Genomic DNA, 13,375 nt, shown 5'->3' with positions numbered 1-13,375 from the left:
CACATGTGCCGCGGGACAGGGCATCAGGAGGCTCGTTTAGCTTCCCGGGACGATACAAGATCTCGTAATTGTAGGTGGAGAGTTCGATCCTCCACCGCAAGATCTTGTTGTTTTCTATCTTGCCCTGCTGTGCATTATCGAACATGAAAGCAACCAACCGCTGGTCAGTGAGGAAAGCGAATCTCCTGTCGGCCAGGTAATGCCTCCAATGTCGCACAGCTTCTACTATGGCCTGGGCCTCCTTTTCGACTGAGGAGTGGCGGATTTCGGAAACATGGAGGGTACGGGAGAAGAAGGGCACGGGGTCTGCCCACTTGGTTGAGGGTGGCCGCCAGAGCTACGTCGTGTCATGATATCCACATCAGCATATCATGGTGCAATCACACACACACTGATGGTCAGGCAGTTGGACCAACCAGCACACACATAACATTGCAGCCAATCACCACTGTGAGCACACGCACTATAAAACAGGGAACACCACTGTTCCCGCTCATTCTACCAGGATATAGCTCAGAGCACAGAGCTCACAGCGTGCCACTCAGACATAGACCATGTGCTGAGTGCCTCACTAAGATTGTGATAGGGCTGGGTCCACAGGTTAGCTGGTGAAGCACGTACCCAAGCCAATAGTTAGTTGTTTCCGTTGATTAGACAATAAAACAGAGTTGTACCATCTACAGCCGTGTTGGATCATTTGTGCATCAGAACACCCAACATGACACGTTGGACGCATCGCTCTCGACCTGGAAGGGGAGGGACCCGTCGATGGCGTGCATCGTGGCCTTTGCAATGTCTGCTTTGATGCGGCTGAAGGCCTGGCGGGCCTCTATCGACAGGGGAAAAGCTGTGGATTGGATCAGGGGACAGGCCTTGTCCGCATAGTTGGGGACCCACTGGGCGTAGTAGCTAAAAACCCGAGGCAGTGTTTCAAGGACTTGGAGCAGTGAGGGAGGGGGAACTCCATAAGGGGGTGCATGCGTTCAGGGTCGGGGCCTATAACTCCATTTCGCACTACGTAGCCGAGAATGGCTAGACGGTTGGTGCTAAACACGTATTTATCCTTATTGTATGTTAGGTTAAGGATTTTAGCGGTCTGGAGAAATTTTTGGAGGTTGGTGTCATAGTCCTGCTGGTCGTGGCCGCAGATGGTGACATTATCGAGATACGGGAATGTTGCCCGTAAACCGTACGGGTCAACCATTCGGTCCATCTCGCGCTGGGAGACCGAGACCCTATTGGTGACACAACGAAGGGAACCCTTAAGAAGTGGTAGAGCCGCCCATCTGCCTCGAAGGCAGTATATTTGCGGTCACTAGTGCGGATGGGGAGCTGATGGTAGGCGGACTTGAGATCCACCATGGAGAAGACCTTATAATGCGCGATCCTGTTTACCAGGTCGGATATGCGGGGGAGAGGGTACGCGTCCAGCTGTGTAAATCTGTTGATGGTCTGACTGTAGTCGATGACCATCCTATGCTTATCCCCGGTCTTTACCACCACTACTTGAGCTCTCCAGGGTCTGTTACTGGCTTCAATGACCCCTTCCATCAGTAGTCTTTGGACCTCTGACCTAATAAAGATCCGGTGTTGGGCACTGTAGCGTCTGCTCCTGGTGGCGACGGGTTTGCAATCCGGGGTGAGGTTCGCAAACAGGGAAGGCGGGTCGACCTTAAGGGTTGCAAAGCCGTAGACAGTAAAGGGAGGTATAGGGCCGCCGAATTGGAAGTTTAGACTTTGAAGGTTACAGTGGAAGTCTAAACCCAGGAGTGTAGCCGCGCAGGGGTGGGGAAGGACGTAGAGACGAAATTTTTGAACTCCCTTCCCTGGACTGTGAGGTGTGCTACACTAAACCCCTTTGTCTCCACTGAGTGGGAACCGGAGGCCAGTGAGATTTTTTGATTAACAGGGTGGATGAGGAGGGAACAGCGCCTTACCGTGTTGGGGTGTATGAAGCTCTCGTTGCTCCCAGAGTCGATTAGGCAGGACGTCTCGTGCCCGTTGATGAAAACGGTCGTCGTAGCGGTTGAGAGTGTTCGAGGTCGAGACTGATCCAGGATCACCGAGGCCAATCGCAGTAGTTGAGAGTTCTGTTCGGGCAGTGTGTGGTCAGCCGAGCTGGGGTCCTAGGGGTTCATCCAATTGGTGCACAAAATGGCGGTGCCCATACCTCCAACGTGGCATCCGCGGAACAAGATGGCGGTGCCCGGGGTCCGCACGTGGCCCTGGGATATGGAGGGGGGCGACCGCTGGCCGCATGGGGCCCGTGGACAAGTTTGTGGTTGCGGTCTGCATTCGTCGCTGGAGACCACGGCCACCGTTCGGGCCCGACATACCCCCACGAAATGGCCCTTTTTGCCCCATCCCTTGCAGGTGGATGTGCGGGCCGGGCAGCGCTGGCGGGGGTGCTTGGCCTGCCCGCAAAAGTAACAGCGGGGCCCCTCGGGGTTGCCAGGCTGCCTTGCAGGGCAGGCCTGTGGGGGAACGGGGGAAGTCTTGGGGCTCGGCCGCGGCGGGGTTCCACGCTGCCCAGGGGGCTGCCGTCCGGTCGGGACCGTAGGCGCGGGCATTCCTGGAGGCCACGTCCAGGGAGCCTGCAAGGGCCCGTGCCGCCCTGAGACCCAGGGTGTCCTTCTCTAACAGGCGCTGGTGAATTTGTAACGAAAGCAGCACCTGCCACGAAAGCGTCCCGGACTAAAGAGTTCCGTGTGTTCGCTCGCCGAAACTTGCGGGCAGCCGAAGCTTCTTCCCAGCACCAGGAGTGTGCGGTAGAATTCCTCCAGCGATTCCCCAGGGGTTTGTCGCCTTGTTGCAAGCAGGTGCCGGGCGTAGACCTTGTTTACCGGGCGAATATAGTGTCCTTTTAGCAGCTCTATTGCTGCATCGAAGTCTTCCGCTTCCTCGATGTAGCACCGTCAATATGACGCGAGGCAGGTTGAGGTAATGTCAATTGAAGGCTTTATTAAGCAGAACTTTATCCCCAGCAGCGTGATTACAGAATGCAGCTGCTGAGGGAAATGGAGGGAAAAGCTGGGTTCTTATACCGGCATTTCTGGGTGGAGTCCAGTAGGTGGCAGATCCTATCAGGACCTGGCATCCCTCCACCAATAGCCTGTCGACACGTGGTGAACCATATTACCCCTAATACATACCACCACATTCACCCCTTGTTGAAAAAGAACCCAGCGGGATGGTGGTTCGCATGGTGGTAGGGGTTTACAGAGTCGTTACTGTGTCGTAACTTTGAACAAAACACAAAATTATCGCTTCAACTGGGCCAACGGGCCAAACAGGGTCGGCATGATGCCATAACTATAACAAGACATAATAACTGAAAACTGGGCCAACGGGCCAAACAGGGTCGGCATGATGCCATAACTATAACAAGACACAATAACTGAAAACGTTGAGAGTTAAAGTGATTCGATGAGCAGGATGGGCGCTCTGGTCGTCCTTTCCGATCGTCTCGGGCGTGGTGGTGATGGCGCTGGCTCGAGTCCCGTCGACTCTGGGAGCGTAGCGCTGTCCCCTGTGTCCTTACTCCTGGGCGGGTCTGGGAGGAGAACCGAACCCCCCGGGAAGGGGGTGGCTGCGGGATGAACCGGCGGGAGTGAGGAGGTGATGATTGGCGTTGGGGGGGTGTGGGTAGCTCCGGCGGGCGCCAGACCTCGCAGGGAGACCGTGTCCTGTCAGCCATCGGGGTACTCCATCCACATAGACGTATTGCAGGTTGGCGTGAAGGAGATGCACCCGTTCCACCACCGGATCTGACTTGTGCGCCCGCACATGTTTCCGGAGCAGAATGGGTCCCGGAGCTGCTAGCCAGGTCGGAAGTGGCGTTCCAGAGGAGGACTTCCTAGGAAAGAGGAGGAGGCGCTCGTGAGGCGTTTGATTCGTGGTGGTGCACAGCAGGGACCGGATAGAGTGAAGGGCATCCGGGAGGACTTCCTGCCAGCGGGAAATTGGGAGACTCCTAGACCGGAGGGCCAGCAGGACGGCCTTCCAGACCGTTCCATTCTCCCTTTCTACCTGCCCGTTCCCCCGGGGGTTGTAACTGGTCGTCCTGCTCGGGGCTATGCCCCTGGTGAGCAGGAATTGGCGCAGTTCATCACTCATAAAGGAGGACCCCCTGTCGCTATGGATATAGTCGGGAAAACCGAACAGTGTAAAAATTGTACCGAGGGCTTTAATGACCGTGGACGCTGTCATGTCGGGGCAGGGGATGGCGAAAGGGAAACGGGAGTATTCGTCAACGACGTTCAGGAAGTACGCGTTCCGATCGGTGGAGGGGAGGGGGCCTTTGAAATCCAAACTGACGCGTTCAAAGAGTCGAGAGGCCTTAACCAGGTGCGCTCTATCTGGCCTGAAAAAGTGTGGTTTGCACTCAGCGCAGATCTGGCAGTATCTGGTGACTGTTCGGACGTCCTCGACGGAGTAAGGGAGGTTGCGGGCCTTAAGGAAGTGGTAGAAACGAGTGACCCCCGGGTGGCAGAGGTCCTCGTGGAGGGCTTGTAGACGGTCCACTTGTACATTGGCACATGTGCCGCGAGATAGGGCATCGGATGGCCCGTTCAGCTTTCCGGGACGGTACAAGATCTCATAATTGAAGGTGGAGAGTTCGATCCTCCACCGCATGATCTTGTCATTCTTGATCTTGCCCCGTTGTGCATTATCGAACATGAAGGCAACCGACCGTTGGTCACTGAGGAGAGTGAATCTCCTACTGGCCAGGTAATGCCTCCAGTGTCGCACAGCTTCCACTATTGCTTGTGCCTCTTTTTCCACTGAGGAGTGGCGGATTTCTGAAGCGTGGAGGGTTCGGGAGAAGAAGGCCACGGGTCTGCCTGCTTGGTTGAGGGTGGCCGCCAGAGCTACATCCGATGCGTCGCTCTCGACCTGGAAGGGGAGGGACTCGTCGATGGCGCGCATCGTGGCCTTTGCGATATCCACTTTGATGCGGCTAAAGGCCTGGCATGCCTCTGTCGACAGGGGAAAAGTAGTGGACTGGATTAGCGCATGGGCCTTGTCGGCGTATTGTGGAACCCACTGGGCGTAATAAGAAAAGAAGCCCAGGCAACGTTTCAGGGCTTTGGCACAGTGGGGGAGAGGGAACTTCATGAGGGTGCACATGCGTTCAGGGTCGGGGCCTATCACTCCATTACGCACTACGTAGCCCAGGATGGCTAGACGATTGGTGTGGCATTTCTCTTTGTTGTAAGTGAGGTTCAGGGCGTGAGCGGTCTGGAGGAATTTTTGGAGATTGGAGTCGTGGTCCTGCTGGTCGTGGCCGCAGATGGTGACGTTGTCGAGATACGGGAACGTGGCCCGTAAACCGTGCTGGTCAACCATTCGGTCCATCTCTCGTTGGAAGACCGAGACTCCGTTCGTGACGCCGAATGGAACCCTTAAAAAGTGGTAAACCGCCCGTCTGCTTCGAAGGCAGTATAGTTGCGGTCACCGGGACGGATGGGGAGCTGGTGGTAGGCGGACTTGAGGTCCACTGTGGAAAAGAACTTGTACTGTGCAATCCGATTGACCATATCGGATATGCGGGGGAGAGGGTACGCATCTAGCTGAGTGTACCTGTTGATGGTCTGACTATAGTCGATGACCATCCTCTGTTTCTCCCTGGTCTTAACGACTACCACCTGGGCTCTCCAAGGACTGCTGCTAGCCTGGATGATGCCTTCCTTCAGCAGCCTCTGGACTTCGGACCGGATACATGCTCGGTCCTGAGCGCTGTACCGTCTGCTCCTTGTGGCGACGGGTTTGCAATCCGGGGTGTAGCCACGTAAAATGGCTGCGTTCCGATTAATCTGGCCAAAACCCAGTTTAAAATGGCTCACCCGAAAGACTGCTGGGAAAAACAGCTGAGAAGACACAAGCAGGCAGCTGCAGACAGTATTGCATATTCGGCTCTGGGAAGTTCGCCCAGATCGATACTCAGGGTATCACCAGCCCATCAACCCAGGTATTTGCAGTTGCATTCAGGACTGTTTGCAGCCCATCTATTCAGACATCCACAGTTAAATCGGCTATCCCCGGGAACAATTGCAACATATTAGCAATTGAATACCGGGCCAGACCTGTCGGCGCCTGCAGTGGCCGAAACAAAGACAGGTGAGTGACCACCCCCCGATCGAGGAATCACCTCACCATTGGACACATCGACCCCAGAGATTGGGGACAGATCCAATCACTTGGGACTCAGGGTCAAGGGCCGCCCCAGGAGGCGGGAAGCCCCTGGGCCCTATAAAAGTGAGGGTCCAAGTTCAGATCTCGCTCTCTCTCCTCTTCGCCTGCTCGAGACCTTCGTAAGAACAGCAACCGGCAACAGTAAGTTTGAATCCAGCGATCGCTATCCGGTAGAGACACCTAGACACCGACCTGTAGCAGCCTTTTGAATCCCGCGGGCCAGATCTGATTGGACAAGCCATTCGCTTCCCTGACCTGGTGGGCTCTTCCTAAGTTAAGTATTGGCCAGTAGTGATAGGTTTATTATATAGAAAGTAGTATTAGGGTATTAATATTGCTTGTTGTATATAATAAATGACCGTTGTTTTAATCCTTACTAAGCGGTGTGCTGTATTATTAATCATAACCTGAACTTGAACCACGTTGCGGTATCATAAAGATACCTGGCGACTCATGAGCAAAGGTGACGTAATCAGAGCAAATAGACTAAGGTTAAAAAGAGCAACAGGGGTGAGGTTCGCAAACAAGGAGGGCGGTTCAACCTTGAGGGTCGTGAGGCCTCAGACAGTCAGTGGGGGTATAGGGCCGCCAAATTTAAATGTTAAACTCTGGAGGTTGCATTAGAAGTCCAACCCTAGGAGTGTGGGCGCACAGAGATGGGGGAGGACATACAGCCGGTAATTTCGGAACTCCCTCCCCTGCACCGTTAGGTTAGCGATGCAGAACCCTGTGATCTGAACGGAGTGGGATCCCGCCGCCAGGAGAATTTTCTGGGTGCTTGGCCGAATTACAAGGGAACAGCGCCTTACCGTGTCCGGATGAATGAAGCTCTCCGTGCTCCCAGAGTTGGGTTCTTATACCGGCATTTCTGGGTGGAGCCCAGTAGGTGGCAGATCCTATCAGGACCTGGCATCCCTCCACCAATAGCCTGTCGACACGTGGTGTACCGTATTACCCCTAATACATACCACCACACTCGATGAGGGTGTAAATCTCCGGGCTCACCCTTGACTGCAGGACGTGCAGTTTCTGCTCTCCCGTGGGTGCGTTTCTGGCCATCTCGAGATACCCTTTAAAGCACGCCAGCCAGTGCTTAAAGATTGCTGCTGAGTTCGCCGCGTGGAGGCTAAGTTGCAGACACTCCGGCTTGATTCGGAGCTCCATCCTTTCTTCTTAAAATTCTAGCTTATTAAATTGATGCACGATCAATGACCACTAAAGCAAGGTTGTAGTCCAACTGAAAGCTTTAATGAGCTAGATGTTTCCCCAGCAGCTCAGGTACAGAATGAGGGCTGCTGGGGCGGCATGGGTTCTTATACTCCGCCTATCAGGGTGGAGCTATTATACACTCTAACCAATAGAAAGCATACAGTTTCCACCAATGGTGCTTTAGCCTATCAGGTACCGTAATACCTATAATGCCACATGGGTCTCATTGCAGCTGTTTAGTTTGGCAGTTGTGAGATCCAATTTCATGAGGTTTTGTCCCACAATGCAAGGGTGTCTGAAATATGAGCAATGACATTTTGACTTGGATAACCATCAGGCATCACTTGTGAGGACTTTAAGGTGGGCAGCACGGTAGCCTAGTGATTAGCACTATTGCTTCACAGCTCCAGCGTCCCAGTTTCGATTCCCGGCTTCGGTCACTTCTGTGCAGAGTCTGCACGTTCTCTCCGTGTCTGCGTGGGTTTTCTCCGGTCGCTCTGGTTTCCTCCCACAAGTCCAGAAAGGTGGGCTGTTAGGTCATTTGGACATTCTGAATTCTCCCTTTGTGTACCCGAACAGGTGCTGGAATATGGCGACTAGGGGCTTTTCACAGTAACTTCAGTGCAGTGTTAATGTAAGCCTACTTCTGACAATAAAGATTAATAAAAACTAAAACTAAACAAATATTAAAATATTAACATTAAGGACATGTTAATAACAATCCGAAGATCCAAATCTCACTACGAAAATTTTTATATCATCTTTTGGTGCCTTTTAACTGATAACTACACATCCACCTCACATGAGTTTTACAGCTATAGGTGAGTTTTACAGCTATAGCTATAGGTGTCGCTTCCAAGTCCCACAGATTACAATCTTCACACTATCTCATTTACAGCTTCTGAAAATCACATCACGCACTTCCTGGTTCCAACAAAATCACACCAAAAATCAGTGCATATCGTGCACATTGGCCTTTCTTGACCACGATGGTGTCTCCCCCCAGGTTACACAGGCAGCATTGATGCTCCATGGCCCTCCACAATGTGAAGTTAAAATTGTGTCGCGTCACCAACAACTGAATCAGGCCGCAAGTTTCACATTTGAACTTGGTCCCTCCCGCCTCTGGTGGGTGACCTCCAGGCTGTGGGAATCCTGGCAGTTAACATGGTGAGACCAGGGGTGGGATTTTCTCCCCCCCCCCCCCCCCCCCCCCCCCCCACCACCACCACCCCGCCATCTGCAGTGTATTTCACCAAAGCGGAGGTGGCCTGCCAACGGGGTTTCCAATTGTTCGTACCCTCCGCTGCCGGGGAACCCACGGTGGAGTCACCATCAGCCAGACTGGAAGTTCCGATGGGAATGGTCAGAAAATCTCACCCCCAGGGTATCAAGGGGAGATGTTTTGCGAGCACAATAACTGCTGCCCAGCCACCATTTTAATCCCCTCGTCTGCACTGTTTCCAACAGATAGGCTGCGTAAAATTTGGACTTTGTGTTTCGTTTCCTGTAAAATGGATGGCAGTCCCCATGATTTGGCTCATATTGTGTTGGACTTGATGATGCTCAAAGCAGTACAAGAGATTGAAGACAGGGCCCAATCCCAGGACTTCGGTACCTATCTTAAAGGGAATAAAGTTCCTATCTGTCCCCAAGACATTTGATGTTGCACTCAGTAACTCTTGCCAATTATTTCTCTACGTGTGTTTCTTATTTCCATTTAACTGCAAACAAATACATTTGTTATCACGGTTGGAATGGCAAAGGGACTTACATGTTTGATGAAGCAGTGACTGACTTGTAGCAGACTGTTGGTGCAGTGTTCGAGTTCCTTCAAAAAGTACTGAGAGTGAAAATCGTAGAGCTTTTCCAGATTCCCAAATATGATGTTGCGCTTTCCCCGCAGATCCTGAGGCAGGTCCAGTCTCTCCATCTCTGGAAAGTAGTGGTCTATGATATATCCAAGAGATTTGACATACTCCCTCTCTGTGCTGATCATTTCATCCCTTATATGCTGCAGCTTACTGCGGGGAAAGAAAGGACACTCAGCTTGAATATACCTTAGCAGCGGGAATAAAAACACAAATGATCTTGGGCTCATCTAGGCATTTTCTCCTGTGAGTTGGTAAATCTATCTTGTTTAATCTTGGAAAGTAGAATGAGGGTACAGGCCGCATTAAGTGACTCCCCAATTAGGCTGTGTCCCTTCATCATGCACAGTTTCAGTTCTTTTTCACTGTTGTGGAATTAAGAACAAAGAAAATTACAGCACAGGTACAGGCCCTTCGGCCCGCCAAGCCTGCACCGTCCATGCTGCCCGTATAAACTAAAACTCCCGACCCTTCCGGGGACCATATCCCTCTATTCCCATCCTATTCATGTATTTGGCAATATGCCCCTTAAAAGTCAGTATCGGGGGCGGCATGTGGCGCAATGGTTAGCACTGGGACTGCGGCGTTGAGGACCCGGGTTTGAATCCCGGCGCTGGGTCACTGGGCGTGTGGTGTTTGCACATTCTCCCCATGTCTGCGTGGGTTTCGCCCCCACAACCCAAAGATGTGCAGGTTGGGTGGATTGGTCACGCCACATTGCCCCTTAATTGGAAAAATGGGTACTCTAAATTTATTTTTAAACAAGTCACTATCGTCTCTGCTTCCACGACCTCCCCTGGCAGCAAGTTATATGGAATGTACAGCACTGAAACAAGTCACTGAGACAAAGTGGTCCATTCCAGTGTTTATGCACCACACAAGCCTCTTCCCACCCCTCTTCATCTATTAGCGTGACCCCCTATTACTTTCTCTCTTATCCATGTACCTAGCTTCTCCTTAATTAACATCTTTGCTATTTGCCTCAATTATTCCTGTTGGCAAATTCCACATTTCTTTGGCGGTACAGAACTCGAAGATTGCTGAGAGGGGAGACATGCTGCTCATCAGGACAAGTGCAAGGATGCCAAATTTAAAATATGTACAACTATTTATACTACAGGAGAAAAAGCTACTGATTGGTTGACAAGTCGTCTCTAATTGGCCATGGAAAAAGCAACAGAGGACTATAGGCTCTACAGCTCCCGGGTAATTCAAAGAAGGTGCAAGGCTTGGACACATTCCTTTTGTTTGCAGAGAACAGGTCCCTTCTTATGAGTAAATGTAGCTTCAAGCAAGCATATATGAGCCACATGATGAACTCAAATGATAATCTCAAATTGGCTGTTTGTGTCACTATTAGCGGATTCAGGATTGTTTAGAAAGTGCTTCCAAATTACAGAATCACATCGAACATTAGATATTTTGTTTTGGGTTTTGCAAGTACAGCCTGGTTGCCTACAGTCTGTATTCTGCCTGTAATGAACAACCGACGGGGTCAGAAACTGCTGCTTGATTCTTTCAGCCTATCATTGTGACGTACACCTAGGTACATAGTGTCGTGGGGACTTCCAGTGGCTCATGTAGAAGGAGGTCGCATACGAGGTAACTCCTGCCAGAATCCTTGTTTTTTGGAGATCGGATTATTTTAGCCCAGTTCCCAGGGGAAATATGTGGACAGACCCAGCCCATCGGATAGTTATTTTTGAGAGGATGTCAAAGACCACAAAAAAGAATATTGGAAAGAAGCGTACGAGTGGTAGCTCTTTGGAGGAGATGGGGAAGGTGCAAATTCGGTTGGGAGTAAAGATGGCGGAGGCAAGCTCGTCAGATGGGACAACATCTATTACAGTGGATAAGCAGACGGAGGTAATGGAAGCCGTGTTTGAGAGACAATTCGGCAAACGTTTTGAGAGGCAAGGGAGGGAGATGGTGGAGACGCTCAAGAAGTCGGTGGAAGACTTGCTGAGCCCGATAAGGGAGGCAATGAGAAAGACCTTGGAGAGGGTGTGGGAGCATGGAGAGGTGCTGAAGGGAGTGGAGGAGGCTTTGTGCGACACAGTGACCAGACAGTCTCACTGGAAGCTGAGTTGCTGGTGGTGGAAGAGAGGAATAAGGGCCTGAGGGCTAAGTTCGAGGATCTGGGAACAGGTCGAGGAGGCAGAACCTCAGGATCATGGGATTGCCGGAGGGGGTGGGAGGCCCAAGGCTGACCAAGTACTTTGCCAAAATGTTTGCAAAGTTGATTGGGGGGTGAGGAACAGATGCCGCCATTGAGCTGGACAGGGCCCACTGAATGCTCTGGTTGAAGCCACGGGCAAATGAGCCACCGAGGGTAGTGATAGTGTGTTTTAGAACATAGAATTTACAGTGCAGAAGGAGGCCATTCGGCCCATCGAGTCTGCACCCGCCCGTTGAATGAGCACCCGACCCAAACCCATACCTCCACCCTATCCCCATAACCCAGTAACACCACCCCATCTTTTTGGAGCATAAGGGCAATTTAGCATGGCCAATCCACCTAACCTGCACATCTTTGGATTGTGGGTGGAAAACGGAACACCCGGAGGAACCCCACGCAGACACGGGAAGAACATGCAGACTCTGCACTGACAGTGACCAAAGCCGGGAATCGAACCTGGGACCCTAGTGCTGTGAAGCAACTGTGCTAACCACTGTGCTATCATGTTGCCCATTTTCACAGCTACTGGACGAAGGAGGGGGTCCTGAATTGGGCCAAAGAAGATCGTGAGGTGCGGTGGGAAGGCAGCGGCATTCAGATCTACCAGGATGTCGCGGCAGAACTGGCAAAGAGACATGCGGCCTTTAACAAGGCGAAGTCGGCGCTATATAAGAGCAGTGTGTGTTTTGGTGTAGTGTACCCGGCGAGGCTGAGGGTAATACACAACTCCAAAGGTCACTTTCAGACGGGGAAGGAAGCAGAGGCTTTTGTTAAAGCATAGGGACTTGGATTGAACTGAATGGGTTGGAATGGGACACTTTTGGATGGGATGGGTCAGTTTGGGGACATTGTAATATTTTTGTATGTATGTTTGATTAACTGAGATTTATGATTCTGTATTAGGGGATATTTAAAACCATAAGACATAGGAGCAGAGTTAGGCCATTCAGCCCATCGGGTCTGCTCTGCCATTCAATCATGGTTGATATTTTTCTCTTCCCCATTCTCTTTCTCCCCATAACCCCTGATCCCCTTATTTTTAAATAAATTTAGAGTACCCAATTATTTTTCTTTTCCAATTAAGGGGCAACTTAGCGTGGCCAATCCACCTAACCAGCACATCTTTGGGTTGTGGGGGTGAAACCCACACAGACACGGGAAGAATGTGCAAACTCCACACGGACAGTGACCCAGGGTCAGGATTCGAACCTGGTTCCTCAGCGCCGTAGTCCAAGTGCTAACCACTGCAGCACGTGCTGATCCCCTTATTAATCAAGAACCTACAAAGATCGCTGTCTTAAAGATATTCAGTGATTTGGCCTCCACAGCCTTCTGCGTCAAAGAATTCCACAGATTCACCACCTCCTCGCTGAAGAAATTCCTCCTCATCTCTGTTTTAAAGGATCATCCCTTTAGTCTGAGGCTGTGCCCTCTGGTCCTAGTCACAAGTGGAAACATCCTCTCCACGTTGTTGTTGGAGGGTCCGAGGAAGTTGGGGACAAGGATCAAGGGAGTAATGTGAACAATATATGGTTCAAAGTGGAGAGTTGCTAAGTTTAAAGGTTTTGATTTTGGTTATTTATTTTCAGCCGAGAGGGGGGTGGGTTGGAGGAATACGAGGGAGTTTGGGTGCTTTTCTTTATTCATTGGGTGGGGGGGTGGGCCTTCTTCACTTGCAAACAGAATTCAGCCGGTGAACAGGAGTGAGGTGGGAGGGCGGGACTGCGGCCTGTTGAACCTGTTCAGACAGATTTCAATGAGCCTAAAACGTGTGAATGGTGGGGGAAGGGAATGGTGAGGAGAGATTATGGTTGGAGGAGAAATAGCTGGGGAAATCTCTGGAATAGGGGAAGGGAGAAGGGGGGGAAGGGAAGATTGACAATGGTGACCAAGGGTTTTTCTTTGTCTCATCTTAAGGGTG

General features: G+C 51.5%; 1 protein-coding gene across 9 annotated transcripts in view; it reads right to left on the bottom strand.

The window, feature by feature from the left end:
- plekhg4b (pleckstrin homology domain containing, family G (with RhoGef domain) member 4B) overlaps nt 1–13,375 on the bottom strand; it is a 455,924-nt gene that overhangs the window by 44,177 nt on the left and 398,372 nt on the right. For all 9 annotated transcript variants that reach the window (XM_072509880.1, XM_072509886.1, XM_072509884.1 and 6 more), the window contains one exon: nt 9,179–9,428. In XM_072509880.1, the coding sequence (XP_072365981.1) occupies nt 9,179–9,428 (250 nt within the window). The remainder of the gene's footprint in view (nt 1–9,178; nt 9,429–13,375) is intronic.

The sequence above is a fragment of the Scyliorhinus torazame genome, chromosome 6 (genome assembly GCF_047496885.1).
Source record: "Scyliorhinus torazame isolate Kashiwa2021f chromosome 6, sScyTor2.1, whole genome shotgun sequence".
Classification (NCBI taxonomy): domain Eukaryota; kingdom Metazoa; phylum Chordata; class Chondrichthyes; order Carcharhiniformes; family Scyliorhinidae; genus Scyliorhinus; species Scyliorhinus torazame.
This window is presented reverse-complemented; position numbering and strand designations above follow the sequence as displayed.